This window comes from Apodemus sylvaticus, chromosome 13, assembly GCF_947179515.1.
Source record: "Apodemus sylvaticus chromosome 13, mApoSyl1.1, whole genome shotgun sequence".
Taxonomy (NCBI): Eukaryota; Metazoa; Chordata; class Mammalia; order Rodentia; family Muridae; genus Apodemus; species Apodemus sylvaticus.
This window is the reverse complement of record NC_067484.1, coordinates 20,017,402-20,033,080: the sequence shown is the minus strand read 5'-3', so window position 1 is coordinate 20,033,080 and position 15,679 is coordinate 20,017,402. Positions and strand designations below refer to the sequence as shown.

The following is a 15,679-nucleotide window of genomic DNA, read 5'->3' as shown; positions in this document are numbered from 1 at the left end:
AGATATTGAATAACTGCCGTCCATAGTCCGAGGGGGTGACAATGAAGCAGGGTGAAGAGGGGAGACTCAGCTCTGAGCTGCACGGAGGATTGCTAAAACATTAGGCTGTGGGGGTTCCAAGGGCTGAGCAGAGTCACAAAATGAGTTCTGTAATATGAGGGTGAAGGAGAAAGGAGGAGAGGAGGCAGAGGGAAAAAACACAGGGAGAAAGAATGAGAGGAAGGAGTGGAAAGAAGCAAATAAAGGAGAAGAAGAAAGAAATGAATGGGGGGTGGAAGAGTCTCCATCCTTGGAACAGAGGAGCCCATATCCTTAGTAAATGGCAGAAGTCTGGGGGTGGTGAAGCCAGCTAACCTCTTCCTGTGTTGAAGGGCCTCCCAGAACTAAAACTCACGAGCACACCTGCCTGACCATGCTGGGGAAACACGGGAGGAGGTGAGGAGCCCAGCACCAGGCAGGAAGGCAGGCTGAGAACAGGGCTTTGAGGGAAGGCTCCAGGTTTGGCAGCACATGCACCCTTGCTTGCAGGATGCACACTTCCTGGCCTCTTTTCCAACTGTGCACCAGTCGCTGGAAGCTGTAGTGTCCACTCCCACTCTTCTCTGCTCCAGCACACACCACCACCCCTAAAACGCCACCTTTAACATCAAATTCTGCATCCAAGAATCTGTCCTCGGCCCCGCTCCCTTGCGGCTTATTTAAGTGTCTACATTAACTGCTGCCTGGTGAAAGCCCTCACGCAGCACCCTCTGCCTCTGCACATTTCCACCTATTCCTCGCCCTGCTCCAGTGGCCACAGAGACCAGCCTTTCTCTAACTTTCCTGTCCCTCTAGTTCTCTTGGCCTCCCCTGCTCAGGTCTTCCTCCCCTGTCTGTGACATAGTTCAAGTGCCTCCACCACCCGGAGGGCTTCCCACGCTGGCCCTGACACCCTTTTGTAGAGTACAGCTGGATGTATCTCTCTAGTGTTCTGTGATGACTTCCACTCAACTATGCTGCTGCCTCCCTCCCAATCATTCTTCTGTGGCCACCATCAACACTGTTACACTGTGGGTACCAACTGCCCTTAGGAAGTGGTTGATATGTGTGGTGATGTTGTATTTAAAATTAACATTGATCGTGAAGGATGATATCGGATCAGCAAAGGTTGTTGAACAGAGGTGCTCTGCTGAGTTAATGAGTTAGTCCTGGATTCTGTGGGTTTAAAGAGAAGGCTAGTCAGTCACATAGGGGCGTATTAACAAGCAGAGCTTTGTGAATGTTGGGATTCGTCTAAAGTGCCCTCAATTTAGATTCTCATGAAGTCTCACTCTTCAAAAGTATTTTCTGGTTACTTTCTGGTTATTTTCTTTCTATATGTGTATGTTCGTCAAAGGTGGACAAATGTGTCTACAGGAGCACATGCACATAGATACATACCCTGGAAACCAGAAGATGGTCTGGGAGTCATGCCTCAGGAAAGCTCTTTCCTCTGAGACAGGGTCTTTCTTGGCCCTCACCAATTGAACTAGGCTGGCTGGCGACCTAGCACCAGAGCTACGTCTGCCTCCTATCACAGGATTACAAATCTGTGAAGCCTTGCCTAGAATATTTAGATGGTTTCTTGGGGCTGGACTCAGGTCACGGGGCAACCTTTGCCCACTGAGCACCCCACAGCCCCCTGAGTGCTTCTTACTGAAAGCAAACTCAGTGTCACCCGGATGAATCCTATCGTCAGTGTCATCAGTCTGTGACTGTCAGGATTCATTTTGCACTTGCTGGCTGGCCTCCTTTATTCCTGTCTCCTTTTGTGGCCTCCTCTGGCGCTGAGAGTGGGAGAGAGTTCCCATACACTGTCAGTCCCCAGAGTTGCTCTCAATCAGTGATAGAAAGGTAACAATGAGCCCGTGAGCACTGCTCTGTGAGCAGGGCCTCCAGGAGCCAGCCGTGCCAGACGGGGTGTTCTTACTCATGGTCCCAGGAATGCATGCTCTACACAGTTGCTGATTGGAAAAGGGTGCTTTCAAAGTCTTACCATTTGCCATGACAAGCCGCTACTGCCATGCTGGCTGGCAGATCACTCTGCTGAACTCTTCTTAGTTGCCTCTCATTAGAGGAGTGAGCTTGGAGCCCTCATCCCCAGCTCCGTCTTCATCGGTGGTTGAATATAGCAAAATTTAAAAATGCTTTTTCATTTTTGGATTGGCAGTCTTTTGATCTCAAAAATTCATACGCATACTTCTCACAGAAAAAATTTAGACAGAAATACAAAGGGAGGAGAGGAAGTCACTCGTAACCTTGTCACACAGCCACCCTCCCCTAAAAAGACAATTGACATTTTAATATTTCAGTCTTTCTACTAAAAATATAGTACATCTTTTTAAGGTGAGCCCACTTATTAGTTAATACCAAGTGGTTAGCCTTAAAACCATATACATATGAGAAACACAAAATAGTAAGTTGTTTTCATGTATTCATTCATTTATGTGTTAATTAAATATGTATTTTAAAAGTGTGTGTACATATTAAATACTCAAAGAAAAATATATACATATTAAGAAAAATAATAAGAATATATTTTATTTTGAGGGGGAAATGGGGCTGTGTGGAAGGAGTTAGAGGAGAAATTATATAAATATAGTAACATATATGACATTTTTAGACTACATTTTTTAAACAAGAGTGGGAATTGCACCTTGGACACCAAGTCTTGCCCAGGTTCCAGACAGGGTGGCTTGCAGCTAACTCTTTGCACAGGACTATGATTGTCTCTTTGTGTTGTTCCTAAATGAACTGCTCTGCGGAGGGGTATGAACTGGAAAATCTCCTAAAGTCTAACTTCAAGGCCTTTTCTAGAAAGGACGCACCAGTGTGCACCCCCTCCTTGGCAGCACGTGTAGCATCTTTTCTATTTTCTTCTCTGGCTGGTTAACAAGTTGACTACATTTTGTTTATCAACCTTTAGCTGTCTTGTGAACTTCATTGTATACTCTCCCTCGCCACATTTCTTTTGATGTGCTACTTTGTTACTGGTTTGTAGGAAGTTCTTCCCCTCCCCCCATATTGAGGAAGGAACCCAAGACCTTGTACATGCTAGACAAGCATTCTACCCTGATATACAGTTCCCCCATGCAGAATCTCCTTAAATAGTAATCTATTAGTTTTTTAACATGTAACCAATATTCTTTAAATTTACCTTTAGATGTTAACTATGGTGTTTCGTGGGATGTTGAATGTATAATTTATTTTCATGCTGAGAATTTCTATTTCTCTCTAATCAAATCTATCAGGCTTAGGTGTAGTACTACATGCTTGTAATCTCAGCACTGGGGACATGGAAGAAGCAGGAGGTTTAGATCAGGGTCATCCTCAGCTACATAATGAGCTTGAGGCTAGCCTAAACTGCTAAACTTGATTTCAAACAAAAAACGATAAAACGAAAGATTCGTAAATTCTTTGCTCTTGGCCTTTTGCCATTATGCCCCTTTCCACTCCAATTTAAGAAAAACCCTCTCCATTTCTCTAACCCCTGATGCCGTGCGTCTTAAGGCACTGTATCCACTGTGTTTCAGCAGAGCACTGAGCATGAATTGGAGGATGAGGATGAAGGACAGCCAGGAGCTGCTGACCCAGCTGGGTCACTTGCCTGGGTCCTAGAAAGTTCCAGGGAGTAGGATGGAACAGCCAAGGGCAATTTAGGTTCACAAGACATTTAAAGAGGCAACTAGACATTCCCTAAATCGTGTGGTTCATTCCTCTGGACAAATTACTAGATGAATAGAGGAATCTGCTGTGAGCAAAGCTCTCTTCTCACAGGGGAAGAGAGGGAGGGAACACTTGTCTGAGAATATGGTGGCTACATGGAGGTTCTAGGGGCAAGCATGGGTAGAAGGCTTTAATAGCAGGGTACTTTGTGGTGGGCACTTCTCTTGTTGCCCTGTGCTCTTGGACTCCGACCGACTCCAGAGCCTCCTGCTATTGGATGGCTGCCAACTCCTCACGAAGTGCCTTACTTCTAATCGGTATCAGAGCCTATCAGATTCACGCACTTCTGTGCCCAGCATGTGAACACGGGCAGAGAGGGTGTTTGTCCATAATCAAATCAGTTTGCTCTGTCGTCAAACCTTAACATCCTAGAGCAAGAACGGGACACCATTCTCAATCAGTGAGGCAGGTTGAGAGGTTTCAGAGGAAGCTCAGGGACCCAAGGCAGAGCACTCACCAAAGACACCAAAGCCCTGCCCCTCTGGTGTTACTGCTACTGCTTTTTCAGTCCCATTCTGTCAGTCTTCACTGACGCTCACTAAAGAGTGCTGTGGACCTAGAGATTTTTAAAGTATCTAAAACTTACCTTCCTGTCCTGCGAACTCACCATATAGCTAGCTGGAAGACAGGTGCGTTCCAGCTCGTAATATGTACTGCGGATGTGTTAGAGGGGATACGGGCAGCTGGCTGGAAGAGTCCAAGAGAAAGACAGCTGCTTCTGGCAGGAGAGTCCAGGAAACTGGAAGACTTTTTACAGGGAGGAAGTATTTGAACTGGGATTGAGGAAAATGAAGGTACTTGATGTAAGGGTGGGCCACAGCAGGAACAAGGGTCCAGAGACAAGGAACATACTGTCTGTTTGAAGCTGGAGAGTGGGTGCATGGCTTGAAGTGTTCCTGGAATTTCCCCCTTGCCCTCTGCCACAGCCTGCCTGGTCACTGTGATGCCCCTTCCTCCTTCCTCCCTAGGATGCTACTTACCCTCTGCTCAGCACTCCCCCCACTCCCCCTCGTTGACCCATCCTGTCCCTGTCCCGTCTACTGTAAAGTCTTCCTAGTCACATTTAGAGGTGAAAGTAGGGATGAATGCATTTCAAACACAGATGACGAGATGCTTGGGTTTGGGGGAAGGAGTTATAATCATATAGAAAGGTAAATAAATGCCCATAAAGTGAAAGATCAATTATTTTTATGCCCAGAGACTTAGAATTTGTGACGTTGGAAATGTTGGGAAGCCACTGAGGTTTTTTCAGGCAGAATTTTAGGGAAATGACAGGGATTTACTAAGGAGGTGCGAGGGCCTCAGAAACCTGTTCAGAAAGAGGGCCCAGCACATGGGAGGTGATGGGAGCTAGTGGGGCGAGCACGGAGGACCTACTGCCAGTTAGACGACAGTAAGACTGTAAAAGACAAAAGAAAGAAGAAAGGAAGCTTCTGCCAATCAGCCACAGTGCACTGAGAATCCATGCTGTTTGTCTTTTTTAAAAAAAAAAAAGGGGGGGGGGCGAGGGGCGGAAAGCCAAGTTATCCAGGACTTCACTTTAAAAAAACAAACCAACCCTTGGAGAACATGCTATGCTATGCTGTGCTGTGCTATGCTATGCTATGCTATGCTATGCTATGCTATGCTATGCTATGCTATGCTATGCTATGCTATAGGTTTGGAAGACATTTAGAAAAAAATTAAAATAACACATAGAATGTCAATACTATTTTATATAGCAGCACCTCTTAAAGGTCCCCTTCCCTTAAATTATGGCCAAGTCTATAGCATTTATGAGACTAAAGAAGACCACAGCAGGGCTGGCACAGGATGGGAAGGCTTGCTATTTGAAGAGTCAGACTGGCACACAGGGCACTAAGCTGCAAGGGATCCAGGCAAGCATTTTCTCACTCACCCAGAAGGCATTACAAACATGCACAGTGTTCAGTGCTCCCTGCAATTAGCACTGAGTGAGCTACTCCCTTCCTCACAGGTCGCTCTGCAGACAGTAGGAGCTTTCCCTGCCAAGACTTGCTTGAGACTTGCATTGCAGAGAACATGTCTGCAATGCACATTTCTGGGTGATTCTTACATATAAAGGAGCAGACTCAATGGAGCATGGGATACTGTAAAAGAGGTGGCATTACCTCTCAGGATTTCCTGTGTAGTCAGAATTTCCTGTGTTGAAAACATACCTTCAAATCACTAAATGGTTTACTTACAAATAAAAAGTCAGACCTGTGGCATGTTCCTATAATCCTTGGGAGGCAGAAATATTAAGGTCAGCCTGATTAGAGAGCTCCAGACCTCTGTACAGGCTAGGGCTGTACAGATCTTGTTGTAAAAAGAAAAAGACAAGGAAGAAGAGGGGGAGGGGAAGGGAAGGGGAGAAGAGAAAGAAGAAGAGGGGAAGAAAGGGGAAGAAAAGGGAGGAGAGAAGGGAGGAGAGGTGAGGAGAGGAGAAGCCTAAAAGAGGTAGGAGACTCCAGGGTGCTGGCAGCCATATTTTTCAAATGTAGCCATCCTTCAGTATCCATAGGGATTAACTCCAGGATCCTCTGCACATAACAATATTCCATGAATATGCCAATCTCATATAGCCTTGCTTAGTGTTTTCATTTAACCCATGTAAATCTTCCCACATAGTTAAGACTACAATTAATAATACACGTTGGGCCACAACCCCACATGGGGTCACCTAAGAGAATGTGGGAGTCATCCAAACTGGGGCAACAGTCAAAGGCTTCTGAACATTAGATGATCAAAAGTTGGTGGAAAACTAAAAGAGTAATGGATCAAGGTGCTTGCTTCATTGTACAGCGCGCTTTTTCTCCCACTGACCACCACTGGCCTGCTGCCCAAGTCATGCCCAACCCAGAAATGCCACGGGAACACCTCAGCTTGAGGACTGTGTTCTGAATTTCATAATTACCTCACAAAGAAGCGTTGTGCTCCTTAAACAGAATGGCTTCATTGCAGAAAACAATTTTTAAATTGTTTTTTGCTTTGTTTTTATGTGTATAGGTATTTTACCCTCATACCTGTGTGCGCACTGCATGCCAAGTGCCAACGGAAGGCGGAGGAAGATATAGGACCCTGGAATTAGACAGCTGTGAGCTACCATGAGGGTGCCAGCGTCCTCCTGAAGAACAGCTAGTCTTCTTAACCTGTGACATCTCTCAAGGACTCCACACACATATTTTTTATATCTCCATAACATCATTCCTCACCTTATAAGGAGCAATTTAGCTGGGTGTGATGGCACACACCTTTAATTTCACCACTTGGGAGGCAGAGGCAGGCAGATTTCTGTGAGTTTGAGACCAGCCTGGTTCTGAAGCAGGTTCATGACACACCTGGCCTATTACACAGAGAAACTCTGTCTTGAAAAAGAAAAAAATCAATTTAATTTATCTTTTAACTATAATGTGTTAGAATGCTCGTTTCATTTGATTTTTGTTTTTTATTTAATTGCCATTTGACCTGCTGACTTGAGTGTCCCTAAAAAAAAATTTACTGATTCTTTTTTTTTAATGGTTTTGGATTCGAATAGAATTTCCAACAATTCTTGAAATGGCCCGAAACACACTTCTGCCATGTTGTGGTACATATCTATGCAAAACCACATTCTCAGTATTGATAATTATAACATCAGAATATCAATCAACTCCAACAAATGCTGAAGATAGCCTGTAGTATCAAATAGTCTGCCAACATTTAACTCTTTGCATAAACTTAAGTTAGGCATAGCTCCCTGAGTATGCAAGAGAACTGCTTTAAAACAAACTCCTTTATGATTTATATATCAATCAATCTTGTATACTTATTTTATATACTGACATGCCTGGGTCACACAAATGTTTCTCAGATGAAACCAGTTCCTGAGTAGAAAGAGTTTCAGAAGCTCTGCTCTATCGCTGATACAGATAGACGCTGTGTGGGTAGAAGAGACTCCATTTTGTTTATTACAGGTTCGGGGTGATGCTGTCGATGTTCTGAGCTTGGTTCAATCGTCACAACAGGAGTCTAGGATTTGGAGGGCCAAGTGCACACTAAACCTGGATTTTGCATCTTCATAGTTCCCTTCTGTTTCTCTCTTCCCTAGATAACTTTCAGGATCAGATGAAAAGGGAGCTGGCTTACCGAGAAGAGATGGTGCAACAGTTACAAATCGTAAGACACATCTCTGCTTATAAATGCATGCAACCTCCCTGATTTGTTTTCAAAGCCCTCGAAGCATGCCCCACTGTGTTTTGCGGAAATCCTTAGGTCCACTTACCTCTCAGCTGGTTGAGATGCTAATTACCAAGGGATTTACGTAGGCTTAGAGTAAACAGATGTGTCAGTGTGTTTCTTCTGATTGTAACTACCTCCCATGTGTTAGTACACAGATGTGTGCATTGCCTCTGTGGGCAAACCAGAGGTACCCAGCATTCTTTCCCTGCGCAAATTCGCAGGCACCATGTGGGGATGAGATGGGAATTCACAGAAGGGGACACTAGCTCCTCCCCTCTGTACCCCTTACTAGCCAGGCCCTCAGCGGTCAATAGAGCTGTGTATACACACAATTAACCAATTATAGGCACTCAAGGCTTGATGAAAAGAAGCAGATCATTTCTATAGGAAGTGTTCTTCTCTACCCTAGCCTCAATGTGACCCCTTTAAATGGTAGCAGCAGTCAGGAGGACACAGACAGACAGAAGGATCTTGTTTTGAGGTTTTGTTTTCTGGATCCTTCACTGTTCCACCCCGTGCAGACACTCCTGGTATGAACCTTAGGTTTTTAAATAGTTCTCCCAAGCTTCTTCATTTTCCAAAGAGCAAATGACAGGGAAAATAATTTATACTCAATATTTTTGAGTTTATTTTTTAAGCATCTGGATAAAGATTGAAGCTGATTTTTGAAAGCACAGTTGTCATAATTTTAGTCCTTTGATGTTGTTTTTAATTGGTCTGTTTCTACCCTCAGACCACTGAGCATGTCTGAAGCATCTTTTCTTAAGAGCCAAATACTCTGTCAGGATTGTTTGAGAAAGATGGTCGTTAATGTTTTCTTTGTTGGAAGGAGGAAGCATTCCCATGTTCACAGAGATTTCTGAGAGTGGTTACAGCAATCTTAGATTCATTCTGCTTGGTGGTCTCAACTGAAAGTGGAATTTATGAGAACTGTGACATTGCCACTGTGGCTTCTCTGGTCTCATGTGCTCACTAACAACACCAGGATTGGAAAACCTTTATATCAGATTTGCTCAGAGTGTTGTTCTTGTGGGGGGTTTTGTTGTTGTTGTTGTTGTTGATGATGGTGGTGATGGTGGTGATGGTGGTGGTGGTGGTGGTGGTGGTGTGTGTGTGTGTGTGTTGGTTTTGTTTGTATCTAAATTCACTGGGAAGCTGAGATATCCCTAATTGGTTGATAAGGTACCGCATACAGAGAGTGAAAACAAACTTATCGACTCTTCTCAGCCTTTGATTTCAGCCGTAAGAACTAAAATTCCTTACGGTGAATATGCTTACTGTTTTCTCCCTCAAGGAAGAATATAAATATAGGATTGGAGGCAGGGGAGACAGAATGTTAAGACCTGACTTAATTAACATAAGGTGTCTTTTTTTTTTCCTGGCCTTTAAAATGGAAATTGTCATCCAAGAAACAAATAAGAACTGAGATTTCCAGATGACCACAAATAGAGCAAAATGGGCTATAGGAAAGGAGCTGGGTATTCATTGCAGGGCAGTTGCTTAATTTTAACGTCTTAATTTCCTTTGACAGTTTCTTTAGTAATGGGAAAGAATGATGTATCCACATAATAGCATGCACTGTTGCTAGAAGAGAAAATGTTTCAGGTCTTTCTAGATACATGAAACACAGCAAGTTTTATTATGTCTTGCCCTACTAGGTAGTAAAGAGCTCCTGGGGTGAATAAAACAGTCTTGGAGAGCTAAGACACCCCCCCCTCAACACACTGATGCTCTCGAGAGGACACACACACACACACCTCTACACCTCTTTAGGTACAATATAATTCCTGAAATTTACAGCTGTTTACAGGCAAACAACATAAAAATTAAGAAAACAAGCATGACTTATTTCTCCTCCTTCCTCTCTTTTGGACACCTGGGGCTATCAAGATGCCTCCAGAACCCAACGCCGTATAGCCTTCAACATTTGAAACAAACATTGTGTCACACCAATCACCCGAAGCCCTCCCCCACCCCACCCCCACACAATACACCCAATCCTTTTCATTTTCTCTCAGTTTTTCCCGGTCCGGTCCTGAGGTCCCCATGTGCTCTCTCACACCCGTACAGGGAGGCACACTAGTGAATTATGGAGAGCTCCCGTACTATTACTTCCCTGCAACTAGCAGACACATCGTCATAAGGTCTACCAACTTGGACTCAAGGCCCATCCCCTGAATGTCAGTTCTCCTCTCAAAAGTGAGCTTCTGTAAGGCTGAACCTGGCAGAAATATTATAATCCAAAGTAACATGAAGAATAAACATGAATGCACCTGGAACCCATGCGGTGTGTAGCCAGTAAGAGTGACCAGCAGAACAGTAATAGCCCTTCTCAAAATAATGTGTGCACTAGTGGAACCGAATAAGCCTGCTGTCAGAGTTGATTTGGGGTGGGAAGGATCCATGTTGGAATTCTTCTATCTGTGTTAGAAATGAGTCAAGAGGCTCAGTGTTGTTGGCACAATAACTTACCTGGTCCCTTATTTGGCTTTGTGTATCTGTAAAGCTCCTGAGGGGTATCTTCAGGGAAGATCTGGAGATTATCAAAGAGTGACCAAGGGTCACACTTTCATTTGCCCTCCAGGTTTTAGTGGAATGCTCTCTCTGTCCGGAAATATGGTTATGAACTTTGCCCCTTGGTAGCAAAGTGAACCGCTGCAGCCATTTCGTATTCAAAGTCTACATACTGTAGAATCACAGAACACACACTCTTTTCTTCAGATGAAGTAAAACCTAGCCTATCTTGCAATCCTGAAAAATTAAAATTATATGAAAGCCTTCGTATTTGGTAATGGTTCCTGTAGATGCGCAGCACGTTCCTTCTGCATTGTTACACGGTGTTCCTATCCAAAATATTCCATGGAAAGCATCTCGGGTATCATTGCCATAAAAAGAAAATTATGAATTTCTTTGGTTCCTACATTTTTTAGATCCTCTGCTGACTATAATTTCTGCGCCTTCTTATTCCAGTTTGTTGAAGAGAAGCTTGTAATGGTTATACAGTCAAATGGTGGAGTCTCCCTGTGCATTTATAGATGAATGTGTGTATATTGTGATGCTAGCATTAAAGCACATGCCGAATTAGGTTACTTAGCATTTATAAATGGCTGCAAGCTAACTCTTAAAATAATACTTAAAATCTGAATTTTCTATTACTTGTGTGCAAAATCTGCCATCCCTGTTCTGAGTTTTCAAATGCTTGAAGTGTTTTCTTCATGAAGCCAGATTTATTTCTACAAAAAGCAGGCATTTCTCTACTTAAGAACCAAATGTAAAACTCTTAAAATTTAGCAAATTTGTGAAAATATTAAGTGTTTAGCATAATAAAAGACACGGGACCTCCAGGAGAATGTGTTCAGTTTTTAAAAGCAAAATATATTGTCTATTAGTGTTGGGGAAAAAAGTGAAGATGTTTTCCTCAGTACATAATCTTTTAATTGAAATAGACTTTTAAGTCCTGGAAAAAAATTGTCATAATTTATAGCAAGAACTTGATGAGATTTCTTCTTTGTTGTTAATTGGACAATTGTTCTTTAAGAAAGTACATCTTTCTTAATGGGCCATTACTGTAGGTTTGTCTAAGGTATGCTCTTCCAACCCTGAGATCTTCAAGGTTGCTATCAATGACCAGTACAGAGCATCCCATCAGTCCAGGGCTAGACCCAGACTTAGCCCCTGAGCGTGCTTGACAGCTACTCCCAGGCTTAGAGACACAACAAACGCGCCAGTCTTGAAGCTCCCTCTGCTGTTGTTCTAGAAAGTTGCAGCCACACACAGTTAGGGAAACAGAAACATCCCCACTAAAAGCCTTCAATTAAAATAACATTCAAGCAATACATTTAGTATTGATGTTTACAAGTCCATTCTTGATGGACACGTACAATCAGATTACCACTTCCCTGGGATGGGAACATGGTAGCTCATTACTGCGGAACTGTTAGCATTTCTGAGTCAGCTCCTGGGTGGGAACACAGCCTCTCAATGACAGCTGTCTTTCCTCGGATGTTGTCTAGTATTCCTTGGGAGGAGAACTTGACCTAATTTCCATAAAGGACAGATAGAACTGTTCCTGTCTTGTATTTTTACAAAATTATTCCCAGAGACATTAAGAAACTTTGCTTTGGGGACTGGAGGGGTGGCTCAGCGGTTGAGAGCACTGACTGCTCTGGCAGAGGTCCTGAGTTCAATTCCCAGCAACCACATGGTGGCTCATAGCCATCTGTAATAGAATCTGATGCCCTCTTCTGGTGTGTCTAAACAAAGCTACAGAGTACTCATATAAATATAATAAATAAATCTTTTAAAAATTTATTTTAAAAAATGAAACTTTGCTTTTGTGGCTAAGTATAAGTGTTAGCGAGGTCCCTGCAAGTCTTTGGACTTGATGAAAATCTGAACTTCCACAGAAGCTTCCATAAGACTCTATAGTTTAGAGAGATTTTGAGCACTGTGCATCTTTCTCCACTAGCGACCAAGTGCCCTGTGTCCTAACAAGGACGCCATTGTCCCTCCACCCTGGAGCATTCTGCTCATGTTTCTAGCTTCGCGTGAAATATTGACTTGATTTGAACTCAAACTAACTATGCCTTGGCACAAAATGGAAAGTTCTCTCTCTCTCTCTCTCTCTCTCTCTCTCTCTCTCTCTCTCTCTCTCTCTCTCTCTCTCTCTCTCTCCTGATATACCAATGCTTTTGACCTCTTAGGGTCAACTAGATAAGACAAAAGTTATATAACATTTCAAAGTTCTCTATCGCAAACCTCATGATTCCCACACCTGTCAAATTGAAAGGAGAGCATTTTTTTAAGTCCTCCAGCAGGCTGCCGTGGGACTAAGTAGCTCAAACAGATCCTCTAGAATACGAAGCTCCCAAGTCAGGAGTGTTTGCTGGCATCTGTAAATCCAGTATTATGTTCTATAGAGTCTGAGAAACCATCAGTTGAACAAGGTACCATTACCTAATGACTCATGGAGAAAAAAGCTACCAACTATAATTCTAATACACCATCAATCATCAGACATCGAATTTCAGAGATGTAAAAATGTTCAGGGGAAAGTAAGTGTGCCTCGGACTCTGTGAACTAGTATAGTTTTAAGGAACAAGTGGGCCATGTGTCTATCTTTATCTTTTATGATTCAGGGCCAGATGCACTTGCTCTTTGCCTGGATTTTATTTTATCCTTGCTCCAAAGACACAGACATAGAAGCCTTCATTTGTATGAGGACAACTCTCTGTGGCCATTTCAGTTCTAAGCTGAAGCTCTGAGACTCTGATGCTGTTATTTGGAGATACCCCTCCCCTTTCCTAGCTAGCTAAATGTGAGCAAGGGAGGGGGAGGAGGAGAGTAGAGAGGAGGGGAAGCAAAGGGGACAGGCACACATCATTCTGCAGTTCTCTCTTGGTTAGCATGTGGTTTACTCACATTGGTGAGTGGTCCAGGATGCTATAAACGTCTCTCCTATGCTGCCCGGCACATAACAGGTACCTACAAAGTCCTGTAGTATCTGATCCTCATTTTAAATACCCTTTGTAAACAGGAAAATGGAATGAGCATATCTTACTGTTAACTTATCTCACTTGGAGGTTTATATCAGATCTTGCTATCCTAAAAGATAAAATTCCATTCAAGACTCTCATACTTTGAAGCTTCCAAGAGAGATCGCCCATGTCCTTTGGTATTTACAGCCTGCAGAATGGGAAGCCTTCATTCAAGGGTGTCCCCTGAACTTCTCCCATGAGAAGAGGTGACTAGCATAGGTCTCCATCTAACTGCCCTTGTCGTAGCTCCTACAATATGAGATGGGAGCACTGGACACTCTATGCTGTTGTGTGATTTGCTAATTTCAACGCTGCTGCTTGTACTTGATCAGATGTGTTCATGTTTCAAAATGGTGAGGTGCTTATTTTTATCTTCTTTTTGTCCATTAGAACACTGCCTGATTCAAGTGATGAGTTTTATAGCAAATGGCCCTGTTATCTCAGTCACCACAGCCTTGTCATCCCATAGTCTCATTCCATTGATAAAGGTTCAACTGTAGACCAGTTAATGGATCAAGAGAGTAAAACCAATACCCGTTAAAAGACTGGGAGTAAAGAGATGCATTAACAAAATATCAAAAAAATCCCATAGCCAAGCACACTGGTGGTGCACACCTATAATTCTAATACCCGGGAGGCTGAGGCAGAAAGATCACATGGTTAATTCAGACTGAGTTATAAAGAAGGAAGAAAGATGAGGGAAGGAGGGAGAGGGGGAGAGAAGAAGAGAAAGAAGGAGGGAAAGAGGAATTATTATCTAAGTGAAGAAAAATTATTGTATTTTTCCTCTTACTACTTGTATGTAACAGTCATCTTTTTGATTTACATTCTGAAGGACTAAGTATTGAGGCTGGAGAGATGGCTCAGCTGTCAACATCACTGGCTGCTCTTCCAAAGGACCCAGGCTCAATTCCTAGCACCCACATGGTAGCTTACAATACTCTATAACTATTCCCAGGGGATCTGACACCTGCATCTGCCTTCCACAGCTCTGCATAAAGTCGATGTGCACACATACATGCAGGCCAAACAATCACACACAAAAAATAAAAATAAATAAAATATCAAAAGAGGGCTGGATATTTGTTTCCTCAAATGTAACATAGATGCAAACTTAAGAGTCCTAAATTTAACCTCATAATGACGCAGGCAGGTAACACAATGACTGAGTTGCTTGACCAGGGTTAGAATAACACAATGACTGAGTGAGTTGCTTGACCGAGGTCAGTATAAAAGCAAATGTAAATAATGGATGTGTCTCCTCTCAGCCATTTGGATTTTCTAATGAAAAGTCGCATATCAAATGTGATAGGCCCCCATTCACATCCCACAATCCGGACTCACTCTCAAGCCCTTCCAGATGAGGTGAACCATGTCTCCCATTCAGTGCAGCTATTTCTAGCTCTCCTCATCAGTAATTGAGAATTTACCCACAGTAATAATTTATGCGTAGTCTTCTTTGTGATTCACAATGATAGCATGTTTTATAAAGAAAACACTCTAATTAAACTGATTACCTTGAGCTGGTTTGTAATCACATTCATCTTTTGTGCCATTGGACACTGTCATTCACTTATCAAATACTAATTATACCGTCCTATTAGTACCTTTTAAAAAGAAAACGCCTCGGTGGTTATCTATAGCAACAGTCCTGTCTGTGAGTAGCCTTTCTGGATGCTGTACCCCGGAAGCCTCACACTGCTGAGCGGAAGGAGCTTTCTCTGCAGGGAAGATCCACTGACTTTGTTAAGGGGCTGAGGGGTCTCCACTAAGCGACTGTCTCCAGCTTGATGGCCTTGCTTCTTTCTGTCTTACAGATCCCCTATGCAGCAAGCTTGATCAGGAAAGAGAAGCTTGGTGCCCACCTCAGCAAAAGCTAAGAGGTGAGACTGCCAGCAGCGGGTTTTCTCAATAACCCTTCCTGCCAGTGCTGGGGTGTTCATTATTGAGGTGTTTCTGTTCGTTTTGTTTTTGTTTTTTGCTTTTTGGTTGTTGTTTTTTTTTCCGAGACAGGGTTTCTCTGTATAGCCCTGGCTGTCCTGGAACTCACTCTTTAGACCAGGCTGGCCTCAAACTCAGAAATCCGTCTGCCACTGCCTCCCAGAGTGCTGGGATTACAGGCGTGTGCCACCACCGCCCGGTTTATTGAGGTGTTTCTAATAGCCTGCAGGATTGAGAAA

The 15,679-nt window shown here is 43.2% G+C and overlaps 1 protein-coding gene across 1 annotated transcript in view; it reads left to right on the top strand.

The window, feature by feature from the left end:
• Skor2 (SKI family transcriptional corepressor 2) overlaps positions 1-15,379 on the top strand; it is a 35,941-nt gene extending 20,562 nt beyond the window's left edge. The window contains exons 6-7 of the mRNA XM_052155883.1: positions 7,832-7,899; positions 15,317-15,379. Coding sequence (XP_052011843.1) covers positions 7,832-7,899; positions 15,317-15,379 — 131 coding nt within the window. The remainder of the gene's footprint in view (positions 1-7,831; positions 7,900-15,316) is intronic.
• The last annotated feature ends 300 nt before the right edge of the window (positions 15,380-15,679 follow it).